The 22,420-nt window shown below is 45.8% G+C and overlaps 1 protein-coding gene across 3 annotated transcripts in view; it reads left to right on the top strand.

Annotated features, from left to right (window-relative positions):
* Positions 1 to 22,420, top strand: part of LDAF1 (lipid droplet assembly factor 1) — a 61,396-nt gene that overhangs the window by 29,240 nt on the left and 9,736 nt on the right. For 2 of the 3 annotated variants that reach the window (XM_063428888.1, XM_063428890.1), the window contains exons 3-4: positions 5,773 to 5,909; positions 8,035 to 8,203. In XM_063428888.1, coding sequence (XP_063284958.1) covers positions 5,793 to 5,909; positions 8,035 to 8,203 — 286 coding nt within the window. In that variant the 5' untranslated portion in view covers positions 5,773 to 5,792. The remainder of the gene's footprint in view (positions 1 to 5,772; positions 5,910 to 8,034; positions 8,204 to 22,420) is intronic. The other variant, XM_063428889.1, reaches the window with a different exon arrangement.

Raw genomic sequence — 22,420 nt, 5'->3', positions numbered from 1 at the left:
CCCCTGTGTTCCTCTCCCCTTCCTCTCTTTTAGGGGTTGCTCTCCCCTCCCTCTCTTTAAGTGGCCACCCCCTGTCCCTTAGTGTTCCTTCCTCCTGGTCCCTTAGTGCCCCTCTTTCTCCCCTCCCTGTTCCCCTTAGTGTTCCTCCCCCTCCCCTCTCCGGTGTGTCTCCTACCTTTCTTGTAGCGTGGCTTTCCTGTACCCGGCTGGACTGACGGGAAGTACTCTTTCAGTGGGCACTTGCTGTCAGTCCGGCCAGGTACAGGAAACAGAACCTCCTGTACCGTTGTCCGCTCCGCTCGGCTGTACGCCCACCCGCTGTACGCCCACCTCCTGCCGGTCACTCTAAGTAAGTGCCCCCCCGGGCCTGTGCGCCCTAAGGCAGCCACTTGTGCCGCCTTATGGACGCGCCGGTCCTGGATACACAGACTGAAACACAGATAAACATACTGACATATACACACAGACCATAGGCGTGCGCAGCCTATTGCATTAGGGTGTGCACCCTAAGGCACAAGCACACGCCGCGTATATATATGTATGTATGTATGTATGTATGTATGTGTGTGTATATATATATATATATATATATATATATATATATATATATATATATATATATATACACACACACATACACTGCTGTGTGTGTATATATATATTTATATATATACACACACATACACTGCTGTGTGTGTGTGTGTGTGTGTGCTGTTGTGTGTGTAAGGGTGCTGGTAGTGTACTATGTGGGTGAGGGTGTTTGTGTGTGCGCGCTTGTGAGGGTGCTGTTGATGTACTGTGTGTGTGGGTGCTGTTTGTGTGTGCACTTGCGAGGGTGCTGTTAATGTACTGTGTGTGAGGGTACTGGTAGTGTGCTGTGTGTGTTTGTTAGGGTCCTGTTTGTGTTTGTGAGGGTACTGTTTGTGTGCTGTGTGTTAGGGTGCTGTTTGTGTAATGTGTGTAAGGGTGCTGTGTGTTTTTGTGTGGGTGCTGTGTATGTCTGTGGGTGCTGTGTATGTCTGTGGGTGCTGTGTATGTCTGTGGGTGCTGTGTATGTGTGTAGGTGCTGTATGTGTGTAGGTGCTGTATGTGTGTGGGTGCTGTATGTGTGTGTGGGTGCTGTATGTGTGTGTGGATGCTGTGTATGTCTGTGGGTGCTGTATGTGTGTAGATGCTTTATGTGGGGGGTGGAGGTGGGGGTACATTACTCAATATCCCCCCTCCCTTCTTACTTTATGTGGGGAGGGGGGATTCTTGTTCCTTGTCCCTGGTGGTCCAGTGGAGGTGGGGGCAGATCAGTTAATATCCCCCCTCCCTTGTTAACTTATGCCTGGGAGGGGGGATCCTTGTTCTGCTGCTGCCATCCCTGGTGGTCCAGTGGAGAGTGAACTCTAGCCCCGCAGGGCTCGAGTTCACTCACGCGAGATCTGAGCGTTGCCGTGGCAACGCTCAGATCTCGCGAGAGGAACCCGGCGGAGCTGCTGGCAATAGCTCCGCCGGTCCTCTCCTGCCTCCCTCACTGCCTGTGGGTCGGTGGGGAGGGAGGCTGAGAGCAGAGCCGGCGTTTGGATAGCGCCGGCTCTGCATGAGCCGACAGGGGGGATCCTGAGATCTCCCCTGCCGGTCTCAATACATAGGCGTGCCGCGGGGATTAGGGTGTGCCCCGGCACACCCCGTGCGCACGCCTATGACACAGACACTGGCACACATACTGATACACACAATGTAATTTTCATATGCACGCAGTGACACATACACATACTGACACACAGATACACATACTGACACACAGATACACATACTGACACACAGATACACAGACTGACATAAACACACACATGTTGTAATTTTTATATTTGCAGCCACCCTCCTGTTAGCATACCTTTTGTCTGCAGAAGGGTGACCATCTTGGTGATATGTGTTAAGGGTGTGCAGCAGCTCATTCACCCCCTGCTGCTTGTGCCTCTTTCCCTCCCCTGCATTGCTCTCTGAGTCTGGGATGAAGTGACCTGTTGTTAATTGTCAAAGTCAATTGAAATGACTCACAGTATTTAACCACTAAGGGATAACTGCAGAATATAAAAAGGTCTGGGAAGAAAAAAATAAATAAGTACTAATAGGGAACCGCCAGCTGTGAAGACAAAAGATTGTATCAGTACCTGCCAGGGAAGAAGCCATTTAATTTGTCTTGCAAACATAGGACTTGCAACAGGTTTGTGGGGATGTACGTAAAAGATGAAAAGCGGGTCCGAATTGGAAGAGCGAAGAGGAGCTGTAACAGACATGTAAAGATGAACACCACAAGCCACGCAAAGTTTGGGTATGTGTGTAAAGTAGGGATAGTATATGGAGGATGAGTCTGTTTTCATACGATGGATAATTGTAAAACACACACCTTATGGAGTAGACATCAAAGGCATAGATATCTGAAACTCTCCCGAAAGAGATCAAGCAGAGAACAAGGCCAAATTGGCTGAAAGTGGTCGGAGAGAGAAGGCCGAATTGGACACGATTCCAGGAATGCAAAAACTTGTGCAATGTCCCAAAATTGAGAATATTTTGCTACATGAGGTCTGGCGTGTCCTATACCATGTGATAGTCTCCAGATGAATTAGTATTTACTAATAGAGGAGCCTTCCACAGTGACATTTGCTGTGGAAATAGTGAAATGAAAGATGTTAATCGTTCTGTAAGACTAACCTTGTTCATAAATAAAGATTTTAAACATTTAGATAACTGACAATAGAAGTTGAAAAAGGATCAATATCCCTTTTTCCACACATCAGCTATCTCAGAATCACCTAGCGGAGAGATAGGATTGTCTGGTTCCTGGTGCCCACTAGTCCCAGAGTAAATTTCGAGCAGTATCCGATAATCCTGAGCCATTGCAGGATCCCCTGAAATGGTCCAGGCCACAATACAAAGATGACCCGGGAGGGCGAGAGAATAAAAGTTGCCTTCTGGATCCTGCAGCAGATCGCAGGCTTGGGGTAAGAGTAGTGGGTAATCCACCAACAGTTTTAGTAACGTGGGATTACCAATGTTGGTCATGCCAGAAAGAAACTATGAAGACTAGCTTGACTCAGAGGAATTTGAGGTGGTGTAGAGTACGTTAAATCATGGAAAAAGGAGGAAAAGTGTAGGCTCCCTTGGTTGGCCATGATTGTAGGAAAGCATCGACTGCCAAGCTGAGAGAGTCCAGAAGCCTGCTGAAGAAAAGGGCCAACCGTGGAGTTGATTCAGGCGATGAAACACATGAGGACTGAGTTGCCGATCACTCAAGTCTCTCTGGTGATGAGAGAACCAATCTGCCACTAGATAGTACCTGGCAGATATTCCACCCAAAGTAAGAGGTTCCTGTCCATGCAAAAGTGAGATCCAATAATAATTTGGATGATGCACATACCGCATAGTGGAAATGTTGTCCATCCAAATGACAATGGAACAGTTGTAACTTTCATCAATAGCAAAAATAAAAAAGGGTAAGCAAGTGTACTGACCGTCATGGTAATTAGCTGCTCCCTTTTATTCCAGGAAGAAATTGTATATTATATCCTTGTAGGACTGAAAAACGTGTTCCGATTATCCTGTCTAGTATGAGGACAGGATCGTAAAAGACAGAATTAAAGTGGTTAGGGCATAGTGTTTTAACAAAGTGCAACATGTGCATTGTGTTTTAACAAAGCATAGAGAGTCTGGAGTGCGTGTAGGTGCAGGAGTACTGCACCTTTGTCAGAGGAAAAATTAACACTGGCAGTCTGTAAATAGATTATCCCCTCTTAGACATCCGTAGATGCTGGCCAACCATTGTTTAGAATTTTGTGTAACTAATTATCCTCTTGTTTAAAAAGGGTGTGCCTGTGGCCAAATATAACTGGAGGGAGGTGCCTGTATGGTGGTACGGACTGCCCCCTGGGTGTATGTACCACATGTCTCAAAACTCGACAAAGTTAAAAAGGCCAAAGTGTACTATATATATATATATATATAACTATTTCTAGGATAGGTAATATCCAGTGAACACGTTAGGAGATGTACATCCAGGAAGAAGATGCTCGGTGCATACAAGTTTAAGGTCCAGTAGGGGCACATCCACTAAACTCCAATTTTGTAATTCAATTAAAATGGTAGAAACTGAAGGATTAATAATAAAAGAGACTGCTGTATCCTTAACGCTATATACATCAGATCTGGAAGAAATTTAGTGATTACTGGGATGGACAGAAAATCAAATCCCTAGAGAAGAGATACACCAAGTTTTTTTTAGTGAGGGAACAGTCAAAGGTATTGATCTAAATGACACAGCCTTATTATCAAGAGTGTTTAATGAAGTTCAGTACATCTAGAAATACACGACCGCAATTTTAAAACCATAAAGCTTCACTGTTTAGATACATGCCGTTCTATATTAATTCGAAATCACACAGACTAAGTTGACTTTTTTTAAAAGCGCAGATCATTTTAAGTGTTGCTCTTTAAAAGATATCGTATATGAACAGGTTGCCATGGTTATCTGCAGCTTATTCTTGTTGTACCCATGTGTAAACTATCTGCTTGCCTTCATAACCGTTTTAAAATCTGTGGTAATATTCCAGATCGATTTACGGTTTACGCTGTGCTATCCCCTCTATTGTCTTTTGAGAGATTTGAGTGATATGTTTTATTAAATGGGCTGCCATGGTGACCCACTGCTTATTTTTTTATGTCTCTGTGCCATAACTATTTGTTTACCTTTATTAACAGGGCATAACTGATTTAAACCTTATGGCACTGTTTAAAATGTAATTATAACTTGGGGTTGAGCCAATGGTTCCCCCTCGGGTGGAGTACATAAAGTAATTCTGTACCCTATGTTCGATGAAAGAATTAACACACAAACCTGTAACTTGCACAGTGTATTTAATTTAGATTTTCTTATCTCCTGCTCTGTTAATAGTCCACTACAACATGCTTTGTGTGATTAAACTTAAATTAATAGAGCAGGAGATAAAGACCGATTGAAAATGAAAGCATTTTTGTCATGCAGGCTGTGTCAGTCACAGTCAGGAGAGGGGTGGCTAGGGCTGTAACTCCTAAATTAAGCAGTGAGACTGCTACACTAAAAATGCTTAATTTAGCTAATGTTTTGGTGCCTAGAGTATCCCTTTCATATATACTCTTAACGAGTAGTACTAAGTTGTCAACCCAATCCATTTTTTAATGTGGGCCTTACTACACCAGTACTGCTAATTGTATATTGTTCTCCCCTTCTGTGACTGTGTTTTTATTTCATTATCCATTATTTTACTTTTTTTTTAAAAGTTTTAAATAAACCACGAACGAGCAACTGCGAATGGTCCAAGAGCTTGAATCATTTATTTTTTGGCTGGTTTACAATTGCATTCTCTGAATTTAATATTGTGGGTTGCTTCAATGCCGGTCTATATTTCAGTCTGTAAGGATTGCATTCTCTTTAAATGAATGGGGAAAACACATTCTATTTATAAGGGGCATCGAAGGATGAAAATTAGTCCATTTGTAACAGTTTCTTATCTAGAATGTTAAGTGTTCTAAGGCTGCAACAAGCTTTAGTTTTTCAAAGCACGAATGCCTTTTGTCATTAAGAATAGTGCCTTCTTTTGCTCTCTCTTGCTTTTCACCTTTTTTACTATGTGTAAATATATTTTTCTGTTTGCTTGAGTTACAGATCGCACCTTTTTCCATTTTGCCATCTTTGTTTTAAATTGAACATCTGCCATCTCTAGCGGCTATCCTTATTTATAATTTGTTTAGCTTTTTATTTTAAAGGACATATGTATCGGCAAGAGCAAATAAGAATGTCAACTCCTGAAAGTTTGTACCGAGAAAAAATGCAAGAATTGCAGAAACAACTGAACTCTGTCATGCAGAGCATCAATAACAACTCCAAGGTTAGATTTTTCAATCTAAATTCCCCATATTTGTTGTATCTAAATAAAATTGTTCCGACATCTGTTGTTATACTTGTACTGCATTTATTTTGTTTTCAAACAATGGTCTGATTAATCTGATGGTGCTATACTGTATTATTATATGCTGCTGTTCTAGACGTGAGGATTGCACAGGTTCTTTGGCATTCGAAATCTTGTGTTGTGTGTTTTTTTTTTTTTTTTTTTTTTTTTTTTTTTATATATATACTAATTTTCTTCTAACCACGAATCCCTTTGGAAACCATGGCTGCTCCTGCTGTTTCTGGTCAGATTTTTGAGCTGTTTGCTGAATTTGCGTAGACTGGTAATGACATTGCATTAAAGACAATTAAAGCACATTCAAAGCATCTGCTTCTTTGAGAGAGGCGAAAGGTATTTCTTCTAACTGGTTTGGAATTCTAAAAAAAATGCCATGTATTTTTATTTATTTAATTTTTTTTTAAAGAACGGACGGAGGTGTTTTATTAATGCAAAAACAAGTGATATTATGAAGCTAAGTGGTAAATAATAAGCAATCACAATGAAAAGCAATGAAACACAAACATTTAGCACTTAAACCACTTCACCCAGAATAGCACCCGTTTTGCCTTGCTAAATCTACCGTGGTATTTTCTCTGCCTGCTAAGCTTGCGACTGATCACATGAAATTCTGCACAGACAATGTTCGTGTGACTTTAGCAAAGCAACTGAGGTATGTCATGCCTCCCAACCATCTTGATTTTGGCTCGACAGTTCTGATTTGTGGGTCCTGACAAATTGTCCCAGCTTAGATCCCCGGTGTCCTGCTTTTAAAAGAGTTAATTTCAAACAGCCCATTACATTAGTCAGGGGTTTCTTCCAATCATTATGATACTGTGTTTCAGTCATGTCAAGGGGTTACTCCACCCTCCAGGACCACTTCTGCTTCTAGAAGTGTTCATGGAGCAACAAATCTGTATGTGCAAGAAATCTGCCTATACAGGGTAATCTGCTCGTTGCTGCCAGGGTCTGGTTGCACCCACGGCACGTGTGACTTTGTTAATTTTAATTCGGTGCATAAATTACGTCCGTCATCAGTGTGTATTGCGTGCTGTTGACAGATGTAATAACCTGTTTAGAAAAGAAAAACAAAAAACAGCAACAGCGCCGCCTGTAAGTATAGGCCTTCTCTGTTCAGTCTGTATGCAAGCACTGTGAGCCTGTGAAATCAGTCCAATCAAATGCTTCTCTTTGAGAAGCATTCAATTTGACCGCGATGAGGAACAATGACGGCCGTAGTGTGGAAAGCCTTGAGGAGCGCTTTACAGGGTGCTGAATTCCAGGTAATTTAATTCTTATTTTACCGATTTTTCTACTAAAATAAGGTAGGGGGTAATTGCTAACTTACTAGGATTGCCTTACAAGGATTGCAGTAACCTTGTAAGGCTATACTGGTGAAATGAGCTTTAGAGTATGTAGGCATGAAGAAATCTGAGCGTCCTTGGATGTAATTACTGGGAAGCTAATGCTTCTCTCCAAACATGTATTAAACAGAACAATTTAGATAAGGAAGAGTATATCCCAATTCCAGTCAACAGATAGCAGATGTCTTGAGAGAGAATCCCATCCATCACTTCTGTTATCTCTTCTACCTCTTTAACCTTTTCCCTCCGTCAATGTCTCCTACCTTCCAAGTCCATCACATGAATACAATGTATAACACAAGACACTGTATGTTAGCAATATTTCTATATTTAACAGTTCTTATTTAGCACTCATCCATGAAACTACATCAGGTTTCAAATGTTTCTACATATATTAATATCTGGCTCTGTCCTAATATAATGTTTCAGGACTTCCTCCTCGTTCTATTTTACCATATGAAAAACCACGTTAAAGAGCAAGAATAAAAGATATGGATTCTGAGGATGGTGATAAAAATATTGTAGAGTAGTTATCTGTGGCTTCTACTTGGACTGTAAATGCCAGTAATATCTTGTTATCCAGCAGTAAGAGGTCCACATATTGTCTGCCTCTTGCTCTGTAGGAACCTTACCAAATGTTAGTGATAGAACATATACTGACCGGCAACATTCTGATCTAACAAGGTTCCTGGTCTTCTCCACAGGTGGTCTCCTTTATGAACTCGCCTGTGGGACAGTACTTGGATGAGCACCCCTACATCTCACTTTCACTCTTAATATTTGTTGCACTGTCTGCTATTCCTGTTGGCCTATTTCTATCGCTTGTTGCTGGGACAGCAATTGCCGCGTGTCTAGGGGTCATCGTTCTAGAAGGTAACATTTATACTTGTGGTGAAAACAACAAAACTTTTGCATGATCAACACACCTATATTTAGGTGCTTATATGAAAGAGAAATTACTTTGATTATATTTTAAGACATTAAATTGTCTATTTTAATGAAAGTTGTTATTTTGATTATAAATAGCATTGCATTTGCACCTATTCCATTTAAATGCATGACATTTTATGTACAGAGATTGCTATAACCATGACTTATTTCTATTACAAAATAAATATACATTAATGCAGTATAAATAGCATCCATGTATAATGTACTAGTGTGCTTTAGCACATATTTAACCCATCATGAGAAGGGGTAGGTATTGTAAAGGTGTGTTTCTTCAATAAAATATTGTGTGTGTGTATGTACGGTATATTATTATTATATTGGGGGGCATTCAAAATCAGGGATAGGCTGTGAAAAAACAAGCGGACAGTTGCATAATAATAATAAAATAAAATAAAATGTTGCATGCACTATTTTGACCTCATTAAATGAAGGGTAAAAAGAAAAAGCACAAAAACCTGGGTTATTCCCTGGCACCCATAGGCCACCCCCTACGTTATCAGCCTCATGTAAAATGTGCCAAGTACACTTCAACACTATACTATACTTCAATACAAATATTTCCTAGATTTGGAAGCCTGCAATAGACCCAGTTCCTATTACTGACATCCATTTGGGATGATTCACAGTTTACAATGTGGAAGTATAGTTTCTGCATTATAACAGCTCAAGGATTACAGGCTATGTGTGGGACAAGGTGGTAAATGACAGAGCAGATGATTTTCACACATTTTACACATTTTGAGTAAAATAACATTTTAAATACTGGTTGAAGGGACACTATAGTCACCAAAACAACTTCAGCTTAATGAAGCAGTTTTGGTGCATTGATACATTGGTATGTCTAATAAAAATTCATATTTACCGCTTTTTCAGAATGATCTGGAATCCTTTTATGTTTGTGATGAGTTCTCCTGGAACTATTCATGGAACATTTTAATTATTTATATCAATATTCCAAGCACCAATACAATTATGCTTTTAGGACAAACCTAAAAGAATGCCCAAATGGAACAAAAGTAAAGCCGTATTAACAAAACCCATCTCACAAAACGTTTTGCATAATAGCACTCAATTGGTGAATGTGAGTCGCTTCAGAATCTCTGCTATCAGTCAGTGCAACAATTGCTTCTCCAATTTAATAACACCCTCCCTCCCCTGCACACTCCCTGTTATCTAAAGGAATGTCAATTGTAAGTGCAGGCAATTGGAAACTTCTTTTTAACAAAAAGCTAAGAGATTTGAGATCGACGTTAATCTGTCTACTAGAATTAATTTAAAGGTTTAAAAAAAAAACTAGATAAATCGTAAATTCTGCAGCAGAATGTTTTGTGCTTTAGTGTGTTTTAAAGTCACTCTCCAGGCTTCATAGGTATTATTTAGATAATGTAATTTTGGGACATATTTTTAATGCAGTAACATTGAAACCTCACCATTCCTACCGCTGCTATAGGTACACAGGGAAGATGGGCAGCCGTGAGCTCTGTTTAAAGCAAGAGGCTCTTCCAATCGGGAGCTTTGAATTCTGGTCTATTGGTTTTGCTTTTATTCTGTAAACCTCTTGTCTGTTACGGGTTCGTGGGATATGTAGTTCAACCTTGACAGCAGTTACGTTTATCACATAGGATGAGTGCAACTGCTGAATAAGCTGAAAGCAGACATTCCTGAAGAGCTATAAGTTGATAGCCCCATTCACAGTTTTGTAAACTGAACTGCGCACACGGCTTGCTTGAGCCACCTTGTGTAGCTCCAGATAAAACTGGTAAGGTGGCTTGGGGACTTGAGCTTGTAGCTTTCTCCTCTGACGTATATGAGGAAATGGTCAGGCTTTTTATAGCTTAATGTTCTTGGCAGAAATGGTGGCACCTGTTTGATTAACACATTATGTCTGCCCTGCCCCACCCCACACTAATCTGTTGTCAACCAATCTAAAAATAAGAAACATTGCGATCTAAAAGTAAAGGGTGGTTGTTTAGATAGTGATGAATTTGCCTAGTATATTTTTGATTAAATTAAACAGTAAATGGAATATTACGCTTTGGGGAATATAAATTAGAAAATGTGACGTGTGCCATGTACATTATAATTGGCTCTGTCTTTTAAATGTATCTAAAACAGTACCTCTAACACAGTGGTCCTAGGGGCATGAGCCCGAAGCTTTTGGGGGCCCGCCCGCTGTGCAGGACAGTAACGGCTGGGGAGTTAAACATCTCCCAGACCAGCCTGCAGTCAGTCAGGGGCCTGCATGGCACTCCACGGGCCCCTGTTACAAAGTTAATTTCCTCCTTTTTCAGCCGGGCACAGTGAGAGACCGCTAATGGGCCCTCCTAAAGACCCACTAGGCTGCCTCTCAGTGTGCCTGAAAGATGAGCCACACAGGAGAGCTGTCTGTAACAGATCAGGCAGCTTATTGCGGCTCCTTACGCATGTGTCAAAAGTTCAGTGAGACGTGCGGAGCTGCCCGATCTGTGTTACAGGGAGCAAGCAACTGCATGACACAGGCAAGTCTACAATCAAATACACGGTTCATCTACACCAGCATATATATTGGTCTACAGCGGCCCTGGTCCTAATTTGTCTCAGGGGCCCATGCCACTGTCAGTCAGTCCCTGAGTGGTTCCCAACCCAGTCCTCAAGTACCGCTTAGCAGTCCAGTAATTAGGGATTACCCAGTTATGTCTAAGGTGTTTTTAGAAAACAAAATACTTTAGACACAACAGGGTAATCCCTAAATCTTGGACTCAGTTGGGAATCCCTGTTTAAACACATTACTCTAAACAAGTTTTAGCAATATGACTTTAAGTCCCATTTGAAGGTGGGGCTATTTAAAGTATTTAAAGGGTTACTCCAAGGACCTTGACCCCTCTAATGACTTGAAGTGGTAATGATACTTGGAATCTGTAGTTTGAAACACTGCACATACAGAGAGAATGTACTAAGCTGCTGGAGGTGGAGTTTAAAAAAAATAAAAGTTGGTGAGATTTATAGGACGCTCGTCAACCGATCAGAAGAATCAGCATATTTGTAATGTGTATATCAAGCACAAGCTGCATCCTGCAGAAATATTGATAAGCATAACATGTAAATAACTGATGGCAATATTAATCAAGACCAAACACGGGCCCAGCTCAAATGAGCTTTTACAGTTTAATTAACCTGATTAGTTCCCAGCATTCCACTGTACAGCGAAGAGAAAAGGCTTTTGTGAACTGACCGATGTTTAATGCAGTCCTGTCAACCTTAGATTGATTGTTTTGTTTTTTGTTGTTGAAATTTTTATATAAAAGTGTTCAGGATACAGAAATATGTTGGGGGGGGGGGGGAGGGGTGTAATAAAGCACAACAAAATGAAAATTGAGAACAATGGCTTACTGTACACTTTGTAGCATTTACATTTTATTTAAAATGAGATACCATTCCTATAAAGTGGCATTACACATTGGATGGGCAAGAAAAACGTCCTACACGTACACGGTCATCACAACAACCCAATGCACAAAGGAAGAACCATTTATTTTAGGGTTGATGCTTTTGAAAGAGTAATTTTGCGGATGTCCAGTGCATCTGTAGCTGCTCGAACTCATTGTGCTGAATACAAATAAGCTATTCCTCCTGTATAGAAGAGGTAGATGACTTCCAGTATGAAGTCGATTGTAGCGGATTGGTACCGGGCTGTCCCACAACATGTATGAGAAAAAGTGTATTTAGTCATATTGCTGGTTTAATGTGTGTGAACATGTATAGGAATCATGGTATCCGGTTATATTGACAGTTAAATGTATATAAAGAACTGTATTCCTCTAGTTGTTCGGTAGAATCATTCGAATAAAACAAGGGAATGAAACTACCGAACAACCAGACCACCCTGTGTAAAGTGTGCCTTCAATTACCTATTCATGCAGTGTGGTCTTTGTTCTCTGGGTGGCCGCCATTCGGGATGCGAACACGTGGCGGCGGCCATCTTGGACTGCCGAACAGCGGTGTTTTGCCGTCGAGTGTCTGGAACCAAAATCGGACACTTGACTAGGCAAACACCGCTGAGACCTCCAGACTCCTAATACTTCGTGGGGAAACTACCGAACGGCCCGCCGTTCGGTAGAAAGAACCCCACAAACTAGGGGATTCATCCGAATCCCCGTCAGGCCACTTAACAGTAATATTTCACCCCTTTGCATTCGCCTGTTTGTGACCGACCGCAGGGCCAGAATACATGGAACTGTTTTCGGATACTTTACCTCTGTGGTCGGTCCAAACTTCAAAGTCCCATAACTCCCGAACGCTTTATCCGAATGTGCTAATTTTAAAGTATGTTGGTCCCCAGGGGTGGACTGACAGCCTTCTGGGCCCCCGGACAAAATTAGATCCAGGGCCCTTCGAAGACAAAATATTAAAGTAGCACTATAGTGCCAGGAAAACAAACTTGTTTTTCTGGCACTATAGGGTCATTATGTCCCCCCCACCGCTGGGCTGAAGGGGTTAAAACCCCATTAGCCACTTACCTTTCTCCTGCGCCGGGCTCCCTCGGCTCTGGGGAATTCTCCTTCCTCTGACGACGTCAGATTCGAATGCGCATTCGCGGCAAGAGCCGCGCACGCATTCAAAAACCGCCCATTGGAAAGCATTACTAAATGCTTTCCTATGGACGTCCAGCTTGTCTTCTCGCTGTGATTTTCACAGTGAGAATCGCGGAAGCGCCTCTAGCGAACTGTCAGTGAGACCGCCACTAGAAGCTGGATTAGCCCTTAGTGAAACATAGCAGTTTCAAACTGCTATGTTTTCAGCTGCAGGGTTAAAACTAGAGGGACCTGGCACCCAGACCACTTCATTGAGCTGAAGTGGTCTGGGTGCCTATAGTGGTCCTTTAAGGACTAAGTAAATGTTAAAAATAATTTTAAAGTAAGTAGTCAAACCGTTTGAGAACAGTTTGACAACTTACCTGGGGTCTGCTGGGACATGAGGCTGTAATAGGGCATAGGAGCAGTGGTGTGTGTGTGAGTGGTGCGGTGTGTGTGAAAGGTTCAGTGTGTGTGTGTAGGGGGGTGTAGTGAGTGAATGTGTAGGGTGTGTGTTTTGGCAGTGCATGTGTGTATGGGGGGCAGTGTGTGAATGTGTATGGTGTGGGGGCAGTGTGTGTGTGTGTGGGGCAATGTGTGTATGGGGAGGGCAGTGTGTGGGGGCAATGTATGTATGTGTATGGTGTGTGTGGGGGCAGTGTATGTGTGGGTGGGCCGTGTGTGTGTATGGTGTATATATAGGTGGGCAGTGTATGCAGTGTGTGTGTGTGTGTGTGTGTATGTATATATATATATATATGTATATGTATGTATATGGGTGGGCAGTGTATATGTATATGGGTGGGCAGTGTATATGTATATGGGTGGGCAGTGTATATGTATATGGGTGGGCAGTGTATATGTATATGGGTGGGCAGTGTATATGTATATGGGTGGGCAGTGTATATGTATATGGGTGGGCAGTGTATATGTATATGGGTGGGCAGTGTATATGTATATGGGTGGGCAGTGTATATGTATATGGGTGGGCAGTGTATATGTATATGGGTGGGCAGTGTATATGTATATGGGTGGGCAGTGTGTATGTATATGGGTGGGCAGTGTGTATGTATATGGGTGGGCAGTGTATATGTATATGGGTGGGCAGTGTGTGTATATGGGTGGGCAGTGTGTGTATATGGGGGGCAGTGTGTGTATGGGGGGGGCAGTGTGTGTATGGGGAGGCAGTGTGTGTATGGGGAGGCAGTGTGTGTATGGGGAGGCAGTGTGTGTATGGGGGCAGTGTGTGTATGGGGGGGCAGTGTGTGTATGGGGGGGCAGTGTGTGTATGGGGGGGCAGTGTGTGTATGGGGAGGCAGTGTGTGTATGGGGGCAGTGTGTGTATGGGGGGGCAGTGTGTGTATGGGGGGGCAGTGTGTGTATGGGGGGGCAGTGTGTGTATGGGGAGGCAGTGTGTGTATGGGGAGGCAGTGTGTGTATGGGGAGGCAGTGTGTGTATGGGGGCAGTGTGTGTATGGGGGGGCAGTGTGTGTATGGGGGGGCAGTGTGTGTATGGGGGGCAGTGTGTGTATGGGGGGGCAGTGTGTGTATGGGGGGGCAGTGTGTGTATGGGGGCAGTGTGTGTATGGGGGGCAGTGTGTGTATGGGGGGGCAGTGTGTATGGGGGGGGCAGTGTGTGTATTGAGGGCAGTGTGTGTATGGGGGGCAGTGTGTGTATGGGGGGGCAGTGTGTGTATGGGGGGGGCAGTGTGTGTATGGGGAGGGGGGGCAGTCTGTGTATGGGGAGGGGGGAGTCAGTGTGTGTATGGGGAGGGGGGGCAGTGTGTGTATGGGGGGGGCAGTGTGTGTATGGGGGGCAGTGTGTGTATGGGGGGCAGTGTGTGTATGGGGGGGGCAGTGTGTGTATTGAGGGCAGTGTGTGTATGGGGGGCAGTGTGTGTATGGGGGGGCAGTGTGTGTATGGGGGGGGCAGTGTGTGTATGGGGGGGCAGTGTGTGTATGGGGAGGGGGGGCAGTCTGTGTATGGGGAGGGGGGGCAGTGTGTGTATGGGGGGCAGTGTGTGTATGGGGGGGCAGTGTGTGTATGGGGGGGCAGTGTGTGTATGGGGGGGGCAGTGTGTGTATGGGGGGGGCAGTGTGTGTATGGGGAGGGGGGGCAGTGTGTGTATGGGGAGGGGGGGCAGTGTGTGTATGGGGAGGGGGGGCAGTGTGTGTATGGGGAGGGGGGGCAGTGTGTGTATGGGGAGGGGGGGCAGTGTGTGTATGGGGAGGGGGGGGCAGTGTGGGCCTGCTTACCTGTACAATGTGATGGTTTTCTCCCTCCATCTCCTGAAGCAGCACTTGTCAGGCCAGGCTCCTCTTCTCACCCTCCATCCATGCTGTGAGTGCTCCGTGTGAGAGGGAAGCAGCGGGTGATGTCACTTCCTGCCCCCCTCCCATCCTCACACTGAGCACTGAGCAGGCAGAGATAGAGGAGACCTGGCAGAGTGACAGTGAGAGGTATGCTGCCAGGTCTCTCACTGAATGATGGGAGGGAGGTATTAGCAGATTGATGGGTTGCAGGGGCCCTTCGACTCATTATGGGCCCCTGCAACCTTCTTACAGCACTTTCTTTAACTTCCTTCTGCTGTGGAGATCTCTGATCTCCTCAGCCAGAGCATGGCTGTGCTGCCGGGCCCCCTGATTGACTCGGGCCCTCGGTCAGTGACCGATCTGCCCGACCTGTCAGTCCGCCCCTGTTGGTCCCCCAGAATAGAGCTATCTGGGGATGTTGGATTTGTGGATGTACCCCAAGTATTTAGGGTACATCCAAAACTCGTGGAAAACTGTGTACACGATAAGGGGATTATGATGCTAGAGGAGGGGAGGAGATCTGTGGGAGGTTACTACTTGTAGATTGGATAATGTCTTAAGTGATAGAACCTCCTCCCTTGCATGGGAGAGGGCTTTATAAGGAACTGTGAAATAAAGCTAGTTAGTTCTACTCCTGAAACTGTGTGTCGTCCAGTTATTGGGATTGCGATGGGGATATTGCTGTATTACTCTACCTGCTGGAAACCTTGCCTGTGGACTCAACATCACCTTGTTCCTGAGCCTCACTGGGATCTCTAGTGGAGAATAGCTGTGCAAGATCGGCTCTCCGCTACATTGGTTGGCAGCGCTGGGATCCAAACTCACAGAGGAACAAGCGTAAATGGAGTACGGATGGAGATTGATTTTTCTGCGCTAAAACGCTCCACGCTAAAGGACCTCCTAGAGGCAAGGGGTATACAAGCCAGCAATAAGAAGAAAGCGGTACTTGTTACAGAACTCATGGCAGAGTACAGAATGGAGGGCGATTCAGTTCCGGCACAGAGGGAGCCGGGAGGAACACCACAAGGATCGGAATTCCAGAGGCAGGTTCAGTTCAGGCTATCCTTTTATGGGGAAAACCCCCCAACAGAAATTGTTACCAGGACAATGGCCGAGGTACAAGAATTCATCCTAAGGACACAGGCACCAGAACAAAGCTCTGCAATTAATGTGCCACAGGAAGGTAAGCCTAAAATACCGTACCAGGCTTTTAAAACATATGTGGAGGCAGAGGAAGATATAGACGCTTTCCTGCAAGACTTTGAAAGACTGTGTGCACTGCATAAAATTAACGCAGAGGACTGGGTACCTATTTTGGCCGGAAGGTTAACCGGGAGGGCAGCAGAGGCATATCGGACTGTACCTAATGACGAAATAAGGAATTACAGTAAAGTGAAAGAAATTATACTCGCCAGGTATGCTATAACACCCGAGGCATACCGGCGGAGGTTCCGGGATCTAAAGAAAGCAGAGAAGGACTCGCACGCAGAGTGGGCATGCCGATTACAGGGGGCAGCACTCGGGTGGGTGCAAGCTAGCAAGGCACGTTCTATGGAGGATGTAATACAGATGTTGCTGATGGAGCAGTTCTATGAGGGAGTAACCAGTGAGGTCCAGGAATGGGTAAGGGACAGAAACCCTACTTCCCTCACCGAGGCTGCTAGGAAAGCGGATGACTACCTGGATGCACGCAGGTCACAAAAACCTGCAGCTCCAAAAGCAACCTTTAAAACCTTCGGGGGAACCACCTACACCCCAGCTCCACCGAGACCACTACCACCACCACCACCACCCGCTGCACAGCCCCGGTTCCGACAACCCCCCGCTGGTCCTTGTCATCACTGCCAGAAGTGGGGACATTATAAAAGGGAATGCCCACAGCTACGGGACCGTTCCACCTGGATTCGTCCAGGCCCACCTCCACCCAGGGCGGCCGCAGCCCACCACTACCAGGACCTAGTTACCACCCCGTATGGTTCCGCAGTCCCCATTACTACTGTGGAACAATGGGAGGTACTGCACGAGGCAGATCCTGTCCAGGCCAATGTGGACAATCTACGGCACCATCGACAGACGGTATATCTGAATGGTACAGCAGTCCGGGGATTACGAGATTCGGGAGCCACCATCACTTTGGTACAGAGCCACCTGATTTCAGATCAGGCAAAACTGAACAAAACTGTTGCCGTCCGGGTAGCTGGGGGAGCAGTGTACCGGCTACCTACAGCAAGGGTACATTTACATTGGGGAGCGGGGGCAGGGGAAGTGGAGGTGGGATTGATGCCGCATTTACCGGCGGAGGTTTTATTGGGGAACGATCTGGGGAGGCTCACTTCTGCTTTTGAGCCCCAGTCGCCCACCACAGGGGAGGTCAACCCTGTAGTCACCCGACAACAGGCCCGCACCCAGGACCACAACACACTGCCGGAGGTCCAGGTAAGCAACCCTACCCCCCCTCTAGAATGTGTCCCCTGGGCTCCACCTAATGAATTTGTAGCTGAAGTCGCAACAGACCCCACGCTTCAGGTGTATAGGGACAAGGTTGGCACGGGTTCCCCCGGGGCGGAGGGAGAGAGGTTTATCTGGGATAAACAACTTTTGTACAGGGAAACAAGCAAACAGATTACGGGGTTAGACCCGATAGCGAGGAGACAATTAGTGGTACCACAGCGGTACCGGGCTGAATTACTCCGGATAGCGCATGATATTCCGCTATCCGGACATCTAGGGGTTAGTCGCACCAGGTACAGACTAACCCAGAGTTTCTTCTGGCCAGGGATTAGCCAGGAAGTACGCAGATATTGCACGACTTGCGATACCTGCCAGAGAGTGGGAAAAAGGGGGGATCGCAGGAAGGCTAAACTTCACCCCTTACCCATAATAGAGGAACCTTTTAGCCGAATAGCAGTGGATCTGATAGGCCCCCTCAATAAAGTTAGCCCGTCAGGAAAACAGTATATTTTAACGGTAGTAGATTATGCCACCAGGTATCCAGAAGCAGTGGCTCTGACCAACATCCACGCTGAGACGGTCGCGGATGCCCTCATGCGGATATTCTCCCGGATGGGATTACCCAGGGAGATTATCTCGGATCAGGGTACCCAGTTTACCGCAGAATTCACCCAACACCTCTGGAGGATCTGTGGCATTAAGCCTATTATCAGTGCCCCTTACCACCCCCAGACGAACGGGCTCTGCGAACGATTCAATGGTACCTTGAAGCAGATGCTCCGAACCTTCGCAGAGACCCACAAGGACTGGGAACGATTCCTGCCGCACCTCCTATTCGCATACCGGGAGGTGCCGCAGGAATCCACAGGGTTCTCCCCGTTTGAATTATTGTTTGGGAGGAGGGTCCGAGGCCCATTAGATCTTATTAGAGAGCATTGGGAGGGAGACCGGAGCACAGATGGCACTCCCATCATACCATATGTGTTGGCCTTTCGGGACCGCCTAGAAGCGTTGACCAAGACGGTAAGGGAAAACCTTCAGGAGGCCCAGACCCGCCAGCGTACATGGTATGATCGGGGAGCCAGGGACCGTAGCTTTCAGGTCGGGCAGAAGGTACTAATTTTAAAACCTGTCCGACATGATAAGTTACAGGCCGCCTGGCAGGGCCCATATAAGGTGGTGGAGCAAAGATGTGATACCACCTATATTATCGGCCCCTGCACAGGGACTGGGGGGCGACGCATGCTCCATGTGAACATGCTGAAGCCCTACCACGAGCGTACTGAGGAGGTAACCGCCATCTGTGCCCCTAACACGGAAGAGTTTGACAGCTTACCCCTCCCCGATTTGCTGGAGGATGGGCAGCTGTCCGGGGATTTAGGGGAGGTTGCGCTGGGAGATCGGCTGAGCCCACAGGAGCGGATCGAGGTACAGCAACTATTAGAAGAGAAACGCGACATGTTCTCTAATGTACCTGGATACACGCCTCTGGCAACTCACCGGGTCGAGACCCCAGGGCAACTACCCATGCGCCAGACGCCATACCGCATTCCAGAAGCGGTATGGGCAAACATGCGTAAGGAGATCGACGAAATGCTCCAACTGGGGGTGATTGAACCCTCAGACAGTCCTTGGGCATCTCCGGTAGTCCTCGTACCAAAGCGAGACGGTACGACCCGCTTCTGCGTGGACTATAGGAGATTGAACGAGAAGACTGTATCCGACGCCTATCCGATGCCCCGGATAGACGAGTTACTGGACAGAATGGCCAGGGGCCAATACCTCACCACTATTGACTTGTGTAAAGGGTATTGGCAAATCCCCCTGGCCCCAGACGCCATCCCGAAGTCGGCCTTTGTCACCCCATTTGGCTTGTACCAGTTTAAGGTCATGCCATTTGGGATGAAAAACGCCCCAGCCACCTTCCAAAGGATGGTGGATCGACTCCTGGATGGATTTCAGGACTATACCTGTGCCTACCTGGACGATATTGCCATTTTTAGCAATACGTGGCAGGAACATTTAGCTCACATAGGAGCTGTGCTAGATAGGATAAGGGAAGCAGGTTTGACCTTGAAGCCGGCCAAGTGTAGTATCGGAATGGCTGAGGTACAATACCTGGGACATAGAGTAGGGTGCGGTAAACAGAAACCCGAACCTGCCAAAGTAGAGGCTGTAGCCCAGTGGCCCACCCCTAGGACTAAGACCCAGGTTTTAGCGTTTCTAGGGACAGCAGGGTATTACAGGAAGTTTGTTCCCAATTATAGCGCCCTGGCCAAACCCCTCACTGACCTGACCCGTAAGAACCTTCCCCGCCAAGTAAACAACCCCCGGAGTGTGAGCAGGCATTCCAACAATTGAAAAATGCACTGATAAATGCCCCTGTCTTGGCAGCTCCCAATCCAACTAAACGTTTTCTTGTTCACACAGACGCTTCTATGTTTGGATTGGGGGCAGTACTGAGTCAAGTCGGGGCCGATGGCGGAGAACATCCAGTGGCTTACATCAGTCGCAAACTGTTACCTCGAGAAGTAAGCTACGCCGCCATCGAAAAGGAATGCCTGGCTGTGGTGTGGGCCCTAAAGAAGCTGCAACCCTATTTATATGGACAGCCCTTTTCCTTGCTCACGGATCACAACCCGTTAGTCTGGCTGAACCGGGTGGCTGGGGACAACGCCAGGCTGCTGCGCTGGAGTTTGGCGCTACAGCCTTTTGACTTTAATATCCAGTACCGGCCGGGTAAGCAGAATGGAAATGCTGACGGGTTGTCAAGACAAACTGACTTAGAGAAATGATCCGTGAGCCCCCGGACATCCCCAAGCCGATCCGTGTTGGATCAGACTGTGTATGCCGGCTTGTGGGCAAGGGGGAGCAGTGTAGCGGATTGGTACCGGGCTGTCCCACAACATGTATGAGAAAAAGTGTATTTAGTCATATTGCTGGTTTAATGTGTGTGAACATGTATAGGAATCATGGTATCCGGTTATATTGACAGTTAAATGTATATAAAGAACTGTATTCCTCTAGTTGTTCGGTAGAATCATTCGAATAAAACAAGGGAATGAAACTACCGAACAACCAGACCACCCTGTGTAAAGTGTGCCTTCAATTACCGTTTGCAACAATGTTGCAAACGGGTAATTACCTATTCATGCAGTGTGGTCTTTGTTCTCTGGGTGGCCGCCATTCGGGATGCGAACACGTGGCGGCGGCCATCTTGGACTGCCGAACAGCGGTGTTTTGCCGTCGAGTGTCTGGAACCAAAATCGGACACTTGACTAGGCAAACACCGCTGAGACCTCCAGACTCCTAATACTTCGTGGGGAAACTACCGAACGGCCCGCCGTTCGGTAGAAAGAACCCCACAAACTAGGGGATTCATCCGAATCCCCGTCAGGCCACTTAACAGTAATATTTCACCCCTTTGCATTCGCCTGTTTGTGACCGACCGCAGGGCCAGAATACATGGAACTGTTTTCGGATACTTTACCTCTGCGGTCGGTCCAAACTTCAAAGTCCCATAACTCCCGAACGCTTTATCCGAATGTGCTAATTTTAAAGTATGTTGGTCCCCCAGAATAGAGCTATCTGGGGATGTTGGATTTGTGGATGTACCCCAAGTATTTAGGGTACATCCAAAACTCGGGGAAAACTGTGTACACGATAAGGGGATTATGATGCTAGAGGAGGGGAGGAGATCTGTGGGAGGTTACTACTTGTAGATTGGATAATGTCTTAAGTGATAGAACCTCCTCCCTTGCATGGGAGAGGGCTTTATAAGGAACTGTGAAATAAAGCTAGTTAGTTCTACTCCTGAAACTGTGTGTCGTCCAGTTATTGGGATTGCGATGGGGATATTGCTGTATTACTCTACCTGCTGGAAACCTTGCCTGTGGACTCAACATCACCTTGTTCCTGAGCCTCACTGGGATCTCTAGTGGAGAATAGCTGTGCAAGATCGGCTCTCCGCTACATCGATAAACTCCGAACTGCTAAATAATGTGTGTAGCAAGGGTTTTTGACCGAAAGGAAAGACCAACACAAAAAGGTTAGAGGGTCGTTGGTGACCAAGGTATCGCAAAGTTGGGTCAGTAATATATAAACTCGCTCAGAAAGATGCCAGTCACCATACATGATAACGGGTAGTCACACGTTCATCACACATGAAGTACATGAAATACTGCAAATATTCTGATTGTTGCCCTTTAGCTGTGCATGGTGACCATAATGTAATAAAATACTTGACAAAGTGCGTGGGTTTACTCTCCCATGATCCACCAAAACCTACCTCCTAAAGTCCATGGATAGCAGATATGTGCAAAGTACTTTTTAAGCATTCAGCTGAATAAAAATCTTGGTAATAATCTAATAAATCAATTCTGTTCTTTCCAGATTTCAAGAAAACTCCAAATCGCTGCTCATCCTTTGTTGAAACCACAAGGTTCTTAGACTGCTTGTAACTTGTCAGAGCTGAAAGGCAGCCTTAACTGAGGACTCTACTTTGTGATTTATCATTCACATAGTAGTGACATAAACACTAAAGTTGGGAATCTCAGAGGAGCCGACATCACTGCTGTACTCTCATTCATTCATTCTGGAGATCTATGGAGGATCTTACAAGACCGTGGGATCCTTTATAGACAGAGCCAATTCCCTGAAGTTGCCACTGGTGACAACTGGGGGATTGACCCTTCTTGACAGCGGTAGCTCTGCCTAGTGTCAAGAAATATTAAGCAGAGGTAAAATACTGAGACGATGTAGTCCATACTTTGTCTCAGTATATCCTTTGATGGGTTGGAATCTCAGTGAAATCCCAACACAGTCA

This window comes from Pelobates fuscus, chromosome 8 (genome assembly GCF_036172605.1).
Source record: "Pelobates fuscus isolate aPelFus1 chromosome 8, aPelFus1.pri, whole genome shotgun sequence".
Classification (NCBI taxonomy): Eukaryota; Metazoa; Chordata; class Amphibia; order Anura; family Pelobatidae; genus Pelobates; species Pelobates fuscus.
This window is presented reverse-complemented; position numbering and strand designations above follow the sequence as displayed.